This window comes from Gavialis gangeticus, unplaced genomic scaffold (genome assembly GCF_001723915.1).
Source record: "Gavialis gangeticus isolate Ggan-Ray unplaced genomic scaffold, GavGan_comp1, whole genome shotgun sequence".
In the NCBI taxonomy this organism is placed as follows: domain Eukaryota; kingdom Metazoa; phylum Chordata; order Crocodylia; family Gavialidae; genus Gavialis; species Gavialis gangeticus.
Genome location: NW_017729031.1, coordinates 27,079,548 through 27,090,599, shown reverse-complemented (window position 1 = coordinate 27,090,599; position 11,052 = coordinate 27,079,548). Strand labels below are relative to the sequence as shown.

At 39.4% G+C, this 11,052-nt stretch overlaps 1 protein-coding gene across 1 annotated transcript in view; it reads left to right on the top strand.

The window, feature by feature from the left end:
* CCDC93 (coiled-coil domain containing 93) overlaps positions 1-11,052 on the top strand; it is a 114,848-nt gene that overhangs the window by 74,779 nt on the left and 29,017 nt on the right. The window contains exons 12-14 of the mRNA XM_019522523.1: positions 3,275-3,391; positions 8,714-8,776; positions 10,395-10,468. Of these exons, the coding sequence (XP_019378068.1) occupies positions 3,275-3,391; positions 8,714-8,776; positions 10,395-10,468 (254 nt within the window). The remainder of the gene's footprint in view (positions 1-3,274; positions 3,392-8,713; positions 8,777-10,394; positions 10,469-11,052) is intronic.

The following is an 11,052-nucleotide window of genomic DNA, read 5'->3' as shown; positions in this document are numbered from 1 at the left end:
GTTAACACTAGGCTTCAAATCAGTAAAAACTGCCTGTGTATGTCCTTTCCTCTAAGGGACATAATTAACATGCCTGATAATTCACTGCAAAGCTATAATAAGCAGTAGGATGTTTTTCATGTTTTATTGTTCCACTGCAGGATTGCTTTCATTGACCTCCTCTTGTTCATTTTCCTGCCACCGGGGAGAGCAGTGTCACTCTGCTTTTACTCTCTAGTGCTCCTTAAAAACCAAAACATTGCTTATGTCTTCCAAAAAAGTACTAGATGTAGATATGTCATGAAGCTATTGAATTTAGCATCTCTAATATACGTAGGTAACTAGAACAAGCTGTCCTTTGCAAGCTATTCCTTATGTAAAGAGGAGGAAATGCAGATTCAGTTTTCATTAGGCTAACATGTCATGCAAGCTTTTTTTGATTGGGATTTTTTTCTTCTCTCCTCTGCTCTTATAGAAGCTCGGGTGTCCACCCATCCTTGTACAGACAGATCATAGAAAATTGGGTATCTCATGAGGTCATCTAGTCCAACCCCTAGGAGATGAAACATTCCTATACGTACCACTTGACTTGGCTGTACCTTCTGGCTACCTTGCTGCTTGACCATCTTATTCTTGAGGCATCCCTAGTAGCTCTAAGAGTTTGCAACCTGATTTAATAAAACCTGAAGATGTGAAAATTCCTGTTTTCCCTTTGGGATATGAGTAGAATCTAAAAGACCTTCACCGCTTTCCCTTTGTGTTTCTGGATGACCCAGTACAATTATGTGAACTGTCCACCAAGGATATGTGGACAGGGCAATCCACAGAGGTGGAATGTTCCACTTCTAAAATAAGGGCTGTAAGAGAAGGGTATTTTCATTTCACGTTTGCCCATGTTTTGTATGGCAAAATTTCTACAAAAAAAGAACAACTTTCTTTCTACGTAAGGAAATAAGTACAATAAATATTTCCCTAATAGTTTTTAAATGTGTGTAATGACTTTTAAGTCATTCTTCCATGGAGTAGATACAAAGTGCAGACAGAAGTGCTGCTCCCCACTGTAATTGAGGACACTTTGCAGGAAGTGTTCTGAGTTACAGTATTCCCCCGGACCAAACAGAAGTTCGCTGTTTGTTCCTGTGGGGAAGGGGAATCTAGTTGCTGGCTGTGATCTTGTAGCGGGTTTCCCCTAGCAGCACCCCATCTCCCTGCAACTCGAGGCTGCACATTTTTCAGAATGGGAGGAGGGAAAGGGAGCAGAGGGAGCTTATTCTAGGGAAGTGTCTGTGTGTGGGGGCGGGGGGCACTCCAATACATCCACCCCATCCTTCAGCAGGGGCTGAAAATCCCTCAGGCCAAACTCCCTGTGCTCCCTTTCCTCCCTCCCATTCTGAAAACAGTGACATGCTGGCAGGCAGTGCAGACAGAAGTTACAGAAGATGCTCTGTTTTGAAACATCTTTATCTGACCCCTCATGCAATGAGGGGTCAGATTTTTACCCAATTGGCCACTTTTGAAGCTGTCTGCAGCCATGTGCTTATTTGGTCTCAGCTATAAACTGCTTTCTGTGGCTAGATGGGGCAAAAATTGTCACTTCTGTCTGCACCCTTAATTTCATATTTTACTCTAATTTTTTTCTCTTAAGAAAACTGTTTCAGTAGTCCCCACTAATTATCCAGTATCTGCACTCATTGCAGTCTGGAGCTTTTGGGCTTCAGCTCAGCAAAGCAGTGAGCTTGAAGTCAGTATTTAGTTGCAGAAGTCATTGCTGGGGCTCACATTAATACTTGCTTACTTTTCTTAAATGGAATCCTTAGTCATGTGCTTGAGCTACTCATTGTTGAGACTGCAATACATACAACTTAATGTTGATTTCTGTTTTATCTTCTGCTCATGAATGGCTTGTGTACTATTATTGCTTATTTTAGAAAGCAATTGAATCAGCCATGTCTTGGGTATGTTGGAATGCATGACTTGAAAGTGGGAAGGGAATGTTTTTTGCCTAACTAATAAGAGAAATGAGGAAGTCCAGTGTTTTTTGTTTTGCTGTTTCATAGCACTTATCCATGTGGAATAAACAAGAAGATACATGGCTTGAAGTTGGAATCAGATCCCAGAGCTTAAGTTCTTTTTACAAAATATGCATAAGTATATCAAGTCATGCTGCTCTTTTGTATAAATAAGAAAAGAGAAGAAGCAAGAAGGGGGAAGGAGCCTCTATCTCTTTGCTGCATTCAAAATGTAGACTTTTGTATCTCTTCTGTCAAGGACAGAAATCAGAAACAAATACATGTTGGGATTCCTTAGCTCTTTCAATAATATTTTGCGTTTTCTTTGTTTCATTTGATTCCAGAATTAAGTTGTTAGTAGGGAAGGTGTAGGATGGAGTCCTCATGTCTTTGACAGTCTCAACAAATTAGCACCTAAAAGACTGGGAAATGAGTTGTATGGCTGGTGAAATGTCAGAAATTGAGTTGAATGGTAAATGAAATCTGAAGTACATAAAGCTAATTAAAACTTCTTCCATTTGTCATGAAGAAATGACAAATGGAAGGTAAGGGGGAGACTTTCAAATGCATTAATGGTGCCTAAATAGCATGTAACCATTTAAAAAGCAATGATTGTTAGGTGTCAGATTGTTTCTTAACCTTTGGAAATGTTGTCACCCATAATAAATATTCTTGCTCGTATAGAATATTTCAGGCAATTTATCTTTTAAAATCCGGAGACAGTAGGAATTTGCATTCAGATTGCATTTAGATCTTTCTTGGCAATGTGTGCTTGGTTGAGGGGTTTAAAACTTCTTTTGAAAAATTATTTTTAGTTTGACTAAAGGCTTATGCTTGTATATTATAAATGCCTGTCTAGTAACTATTGTTTCGGGATACATAATTTTAAACTACTACTTTAGAATGTTGTAGTGCTTTTTAACATCTTTCCAGAAGTTTTAACTTGCTTTCTTCCATCTGTCACTTTAAATGTATGCACTCAAATAACTTATCTCATTTATTCAGGATGCAGTTCATTTAAGGAGTTGCCTGGGAACCTCAGTAGGGGTTCTCTGCAAAAACAAAGACTATATTATAGGAGCAAACTCTACAACATCTGCCTACTGGTGGGAGTTGTATATCTTCTTTTGTGGCATCTTGTATTGATTGCTCTTAGAGGCCAGGACACTTGACAAGAAGCATCATATGTCCTCTCTAATTAGGCCATTCTTGTACTCTTGTGTCCCTCTAAAGCAAAAACCACTTTTATGCTGTTCAGTCTTCTGTTGTTCTTGTTTGTTTTTCAGCAGTCTGAACTTTCTGCTGAGGAACGGCCGGAAAGACTTGGAGCTGCCCAGCAGCATCGAAGGAAAGTAACATCTCTGAACAAGCAGATTTTACAGAAAACTAAACTTGTGGAAGAGGTAGGCTTTGAATGGGTAACAAAGAAAAAACATTGATCAGTGTATATGACCGCAAAGTTCTTGTCATTCCAAAAAGATTTGAAAGCTATTATCTGCACCAGCCTTTTGTTATGCTGCGTGTTAATTTTAGCATCTTTGAATGTCTGGCTTGTACACTTTTACAAAGACAATATGGCTATTTTTATGTTTTAAATTGAATAGCCACGTGAATCGGGGTGTAAAAGATACTTTCATATTTTAAATTGCAAACCTCTAACAGAGAGACTTTCTAACTTTTTTTTTTCCTTCTGTTCTTTCAATCCATCCCATTGAAGGGCCAAGTAGAAATTTGCTCCAGTGTACTGGATATCACAAGTTGTGGAGGTTTTGCTAAAATGCTTAGCTTCACGTGTAACTAGCCTTGGCCACCCCTTCTGTCCACATCAGAATAAGAGTGGGCCACAAATTAGCCCTGTGAAATTATGTAAATCAGGGCTGTTGAACATGCAGCCTGCAGGGTGGATCTGGCCCGTGGTGTTGCTCTGTCTGGCTCACCAGGCTACCAGCAAGCCACCAGAAGTTGGGCATGGCCTGTTGCAGTATCTAGGACCCTTGGGCCCCAGTGGGCATGGCGCCAAGACAGTGAGCAAGGGCTGACATGGGACCCAGCTCTTTGACCATCACTCCAAGCTGGATCTGCTGCTGTGTGCCCCATGCCTTGCACCCCATGATCAAATTAGAGCTTCCTCTGTGATACAGAACACATGGTAGCAGCTTCAGGTGGAGCTGTGCTTTGTGCCCTGTGCTGGAGCAGGAGCTACTGGTGCTGCAAGCCCCAGGTTAGATTCAGCCTGCAAACAGCCCTGTGGTATAAATCTGGCTTGGTATGAAGGTAGGTTTGACTCCGCCCAAAATAAATATTAGGATATATCTAGAAGAACTATATCTAGAAGGGTTTGTAAAACCCTTTTGTTTGTTTTTGGTGAGAGGGGCTTTTGAGTGAATAGTATTCTTCTGTTCTGTTTAGTAAAAATAAGGCCAGGAACAAGAATCATGGTTGTATTTATTTGAGCCTATTTTTGCATTCTCTATATAAACAAAGAAGAATGCATGCTGAAAATATTCTAAAAATGGTTCTAATATTAAGTATGCTATAACAGGGGACCCAGACCCTGTTATGTGGATGTGAGGGAAGGGAAGGAGAGGGAACTGTGGCTGGGAGCCTTTAAGAAGCCACAGCAGCTAGCTGTGTGGGGCCACATCTGCAGGGGGGCAGGCTGCCCACCCTGTGCTGAGCTGGGGAAAGCACTTGACAAAAAGGAAGCATGGCCTCCAGGCATATAAACCCAGGGCGTGAGCCGGAGCAGGCAGTCTGGCTGGCCCGGGATGGTGAAGCTCCTAAGGGAGATGTCTGCAGGAGATGGAGTAGCAGGCACCTGACTTGTTCCCTTCAGCTGCCCAGAGGGAATTCAAGGGAGCTGATAGCCCTGAAGTGCAGTAATAATGACCCAGAGCTAGGTAGGTTATTTTGTTATGAAGCAGGGGCTTTTGCTTCTGTGGTGAATTAGGTGTGCATGAACATATAATGCATACTGTAACACAAAAAGACTCTTAACTTTATGGGCAGCCTACCCTTGAAATAGAAAACACAAAACAGAAGAAGATTTGAGAAGAATTTTGGTACTAAGACGTGTGGCAGGCTTCATTGGGTTGTGCTATGCTGTGCTTTCATGTTATTTCCTCCTTTCGCATTATATTTGTCTGTGTTTCATCCTTTAGAGGATGACATTTGCTTTCCTTAGCTGCTTACAAAGTGCTTAGCACTATTTTGTTTTTTTTAATTAGAAGCTGAGATTCTTTTTCAGCCTCTTGATTTTTACAGCACATGGATCTTTAAGTAAATAATACCTTAGAAATACTGAAGTCTAGGGACATCTCTACCCTATGACAGCATTCAGCAGCCTCCCAAGAACCTCTAGGGCTGCTGAGGATCACCATGCCACACTATTCCAGCCATACAATTTCCCTACTCCCATCCTGCTGCGTTCAGGCTAAACCAATTTGGTGCCACCTAAGAGCACTCCTTGCTGAGGTTCAGACATGGCAGCTTTGAAGCCTCTAGTCAATCTGCAATCTAATATTTTCTTCCATTTTAATGCACTCGCACAATTTGTTTTTTAATATTTAGATCTAAAATCTTTTTGAAGAATATTTGTGAACTGCAAAAATACCCTATACAGATCATTTAAAAAAAAAAAAAACTTCAGCCTTTACTCTTTTTTGGTTGATGGGTAGGAATGAAAACAATTAAGAAGAAAACATAGGATAAACAATATCACTGATGTTTGGCAATGATAATGCATATGTACAGTGACTGGTGATGTCATGCATGGTCTTGCAAGCAGAAGAGAGACTGGTTTTACTCTTTTTCCTCTTGTGGTTGCTGCCCTTTAAAAAAAAAAAAAAAAAAAAAGCATTTTAATGATAAACACGTCTGTTACCTGCTCCTGTGTCAGTAAATGTTCATGTGATATTCAGAAAATTCTTGCTGCTATGTATGACTTGCTACCTTTACAGAACTGCAAGATGAATGTAAATGTTAAAGCAATATTATAAAATATTATAGGCTGAGTGCCTTGACCTCCTTTCCATCCTGAGTCATTTTCCTATATGCAGTCAGTTTCCTTGGTATTTTTGCATGTTCTTCACATGACAAGAAGGAAGAGGAAAACCGTTTGGAAAAAAATAAAATTGAAATTGTAGCACCAAAAAAAAAGAGAGAGAAAATAACAGAGCCAGGCTAGTCCTTAAACCTGCTTTTAACTCACAGGCTAAATACAGACAGCCAAAGGGCATTTTTACACATGCATGTGCCACTGTGCTGGGCACTTTGAAAAGTAGGGAAATCTGTGTCAGCCCTGAGAAAATGGTAGCATTGTGCTTTTGAACTAAAACACATCAGAGGTGCTTTATTTCAAAAGTTCACTGCCATCATTTTCTCTGTGCTGACATGCATTTCTTCACTTACACAGCTGCACGTGGTGCAGCACAGTTCGCCTCAGCTCGCAGCAGATCTTTGGCGTGTCGCAGGACAAAAAACTGTGTGTATAAATGCCCCAACACTGAAGTGATTCAATCTTTGCAGGTTAGTTTAAGCTGCATAGGTTAAACCAATAAGCAGGCATTCTTTTTTGTTCTGGAAATGCAGCCACATGCCAGCACTGGCCCAGGCTAGAAACTGGGGAGCATTAGAGCACGCCTCCCTGCTCAGTTGGAGCAGACTGCTTGGGCCAAGTCTAGCCCTCCCTCCTCCCTTCCCCCGGCAAGGAGGAGGTTGTGGGCGAGGCGTGAAGAAGCCTGGGATGCTGGAGGACTGTGAGTTAACTTGAATTTGGAGGGGATCTGAGACAGGTTAAATCAATTTATTGAACTTCTAAGTCAGTACGGTCTGATACATCCATCCAGGTTTATCTTAAACCAGTTTTGGCCATTTTGAAAGTGGTTTATGTGCACTGAATTTCTGTTGTGTTACAGTTTTGAACCAGTTTCTGATCTGGTTTCTGTGTAATTTCTGTCCCTAGCCGCAAAGATGAAAACGTTTGTTGCAAAATTGCAATGGATTTAAAAAAATGTCTTCAGTGTTAATTACGGTCTTTCTAAAAGCTGCAGTTTGCTTTTAGTTTGTTACTATGGTGGTATAGTTTGCTAATATGGTGGTATTCCATTATGCCATTCTGCACTACTTAATATGATAGTCCCGTGATTACATTTTTTGCAAGTAATGGCAGTCTTATTGACAGTCTCTTTTGTGAGGTTTTCCCTTAGAAGTCAATTATAACTGTTCTTTTAACTTTCCAATAAAGCTTTTTTTCTGGTTGAAATTTCTAATTAGCTCTGGCCGAAGGAGATTTTTGTTTTTACTTTGGAGACTAAAAGGGGAGAATTTTGAAGATAATTAGTCAAAAAATGAAAAACTAAGGGCTGTCACTCAGAAAATGCTTTGAAGTTAGGCCCTAGTAGTGCAGTAAACACTGTCCAGAGATTAAAATGATAGGGCTAAAAATCTTTAAATTAGTGTGATGTTCACCCTCAATGAGACATTGCTTAGAGGATTAAAAGTTGAGTGTGAATTTTTGGAGTCATTAGAACTCTGTTCCTGAATCTTTGGGATCTCCATCAAGGACTTTGGTAATTATTGTAAATTCTATCTACAGCTTTGCAAAAATTAGGAACTGATGAGTGAATGGAATTTTTAGAGCCAGAGCTTTATTTTATGAGCAGCAAACTAAGATATTATAAAAAGAACAAAAAACTCTTAATATATATTAGTAATAAACTGAAGGAAACTCATGATACTTTCATTGGGCACATCTACACGTTCATTAATGCACTGTAGTTACTGCATGTTTAGTTTAGTGCTCGCTTAATGAAGTATTAACTAAATGTGCAGTTACTGCACAGTAGCACCAGTGCACGGTGCTTGTTGGTGATGCTTACTGCACAGTAGCCAAGTAACACTTCACAGTGGCATATTAGCATGGTTTTTGATTGGCACGCTACTGTGCCGTGTTATTAGGCTACTGCGCAGTAAGTATCTCATGTAGACAAACTCTTGTATACCTTTTCTTGACGCGTTCTGTGCGTAAATTATGTCTACGCTTGCAGCATTTGTGAGCTGGAAAAGAATCTTCTCATTTATCTGTGAGGCACAGCACATCTCTTGTGGCTTAATGTGGTTACAAAAACAGCAGGTGGTCTTTTTCTAACAGACTTTGTTAGACTTTATTATAGCTTTACCCCTAGTAGAAATGTTGCATCCTCCTCGTCACTGTTCTCTGAAGAAAGACCGTGATCAGAACAATATATGTATGATGCAATTTCTCTGTTATTTACCAAATGGTCTAGAAGAGTAGAAGATGTTTCATTAGCACGATCATCATTCTTCTCTAGCTATGAAGCTTGGTTTAATATAACAGGATTAATTTTCAGTAGCCTTTCTTGGAGTTCTGTATAACGTACACACTCCATCCATCAGCTACCAGTCCAATGATGTCATTTTGTAAAAGCTGATGTTTGTTTTAAAGCTTAAAACATATGGAAAAATATTCAGTAAATGCCTGATCCTATTACTGCAATTATTTTGCCAGAATTCTTGTAACTGGATGCAGATAAAGCAGCTGACCGGGAAAGACTGATTTTGATTTGCTTTCTTATTGTGTAGAAGACGGTCATTGTGAACCTGAACACAATAAATAACTCAGTAGCTCAGATATTACCACTTCCATTACAGCTGTAATTAGTGCAAATGGGGAATCAACCTCTTCTTTTTCTCTTTGATAACAGTTACAGGCAAAAAATGCTGATCTTCAGGCAAGATGTAGTGAAGCGAAGAAGATGCTATCTGAGGTAATCGTTCTGTATTTCTCCTCTGCAAAAACATTTCGTCTGCTTTCCTCTTCAGGGAAACATGTTGTGCATGAGGAAGGAAGAAAAGATCAGACTTAGGATGTGTATATGGTGGTAGTATTAATAACAGCAAGACTGTTGCTGCTTGTCTCCTCGTTCCTCTCCTGAAGTAAATATGTAGTATTAGACAAAAACAAGTTACTTCTTTGAAAATGCATTGACCAGAGGGAGTACTTCAACAAAACATATACTGTGGGGTTTTCAAAATCATTCAGCATTAAGCTAACTCTGGTCCCATTGAAGCCAATGGGAATTGTATGATTGACTTCCTAGTGTTGAAAACTTGACCTGAGTGATCTGATAGCCTGTCAGATTTTTCTTATTTCTTATTGTACTTGGGACAGTAATATGAGCATTTTTGGTGGACTGTGGAAAGAGAGGTACATAGGGAACTGGACACACGCCTCATAGTAGTAAAACATACTCACTCTATTCAGATTTTGAATGCTGCTATGTTGATGTTCTGCATGCTTTCAGATAAAACAATGGAGCCCACTGAATGCTTACATATCCAGATGAGAATACCTGAGAAATTAGATTGTTCTGGGAATATACAGAACCTGTCGCATCTAAGCTATTCTGCCAGTTTAGACCTTGGTTACTTGAAGCCAAAGATTTTTTTCCATCCAATGACAGCTTCAAATGCAGTTCAGGTCTGGAACGCATTCCAAATAGATACGTGTTTGGAATGGTCACACAGATACTTGTCTCAGCTCTAATGCTAACAGTTAACTGAATGTAAAAATTAGCTGTTGCTTGCCTACTTAGGCAAACTTAAAGGCTTCCCATTCCACTACCCTGTCATACCTTCCTGCTCCAGGGAGGGGGTATGCAAGAGGGTAGTACTGCATAATCTTACGTGCCTGCACTTAATATGCAGGTAGCCTGCATGAGGGTGGGACATTAATTCTCTGTGTACATATATAGTTTGAACCACAGCCTTACCATTAGAGAGTTCATTTACAGAAGATGAACAAGTGCAGAAGAAGCTGTGCATCATTCAGCTCATGTATTCCCCTTTACAACTTCAGAGTGATCTTAGCTTTAGATTTGATTTCCCCCCACTCATGATGTGTTGAACTCTTATTTTGTTCCAGAGCAAAATGTTTGTTGGTTGGTTTTTGTTTTGTTGATTTTAGTTTTTCTTTTTTGGCTAAAAACTAAATCATAAAGATCTGAAAGAAGTGGAAGCTATGACAGAATATCTACCTGAATGTAGGCAGGAACAGTTGGTACAAACTTGTGCCATATATAATTCATCTGACCATCTTGCTGTGGAAGAGAGATGTTGAATTTTGATTTGGGAAGGCCTAACAGAGGGCAAGTGCAATGGTCTTTAATTTAGTCATGTTTGCAGACCCATAAATAAAGAAACATTGCAAACCCTAGAAAAAATTCTTAGTTCTTAATGACAGTCAGGAAGTGTATCCGTTAGGGGGATTTGCTAATGTATTTATTCAAGGTTTGCTTATCTCTCATAGGTTTTATAATGCTGGGAGATGGAATGGTTTGTGTGTGTGTGAGGATATTGATATGATTTATTAATTATAACCCTTAGGTTAAGAGTTACAGTGAAAAACTGGACAAGGAGCTGGCGGCCTTAGAAATAGAGGAATCCAAAGCAGATTCTAGGTTTGTCGTCTTCTGTATATTGTCAATACTGGTAATGGGTGGCTTTAACAGTATAGCATTGAATGCTTCATCTTTTCTCAGTGTGTATAAATAATCAAAAGCTTCTGCACAGAGTCTTTTTTCTGTTTACTTGTACAACCAGTTAATTACACTAAAAGAAAACATTCAGCTTTTCAAAACATTGCCTTATACATATGCTAATATTTTGCAGGATCTGTATCGATGGATGAATAGATACTTTTCAAAACACTGGGCTTATATATGCTAATATGTGTAAATGTATATAGAGATCTCTATATAGATATAGATCCTGCAAAATATTAGCACAGGTCACTGAACATAGCCAACATTAAAATGTCAGACAGATCTCATTATCTCAAATGAAGAGTATACAGGTCCCTAATGAACCAGCAAAGTAATTATCAATGATTGCCCTTCCAATTGTTTGGCTTTGTGATCTTGTGATGAAGCTGGTTTATTTAGTCTTTAACACTGAACTTTCTTTAAAATGAATCGGCCTCATACTGTTTCTTCCTCAGCAACAGACCAAAATTCCAAAAGTCCAATAAGGAAGTTGTGTATTG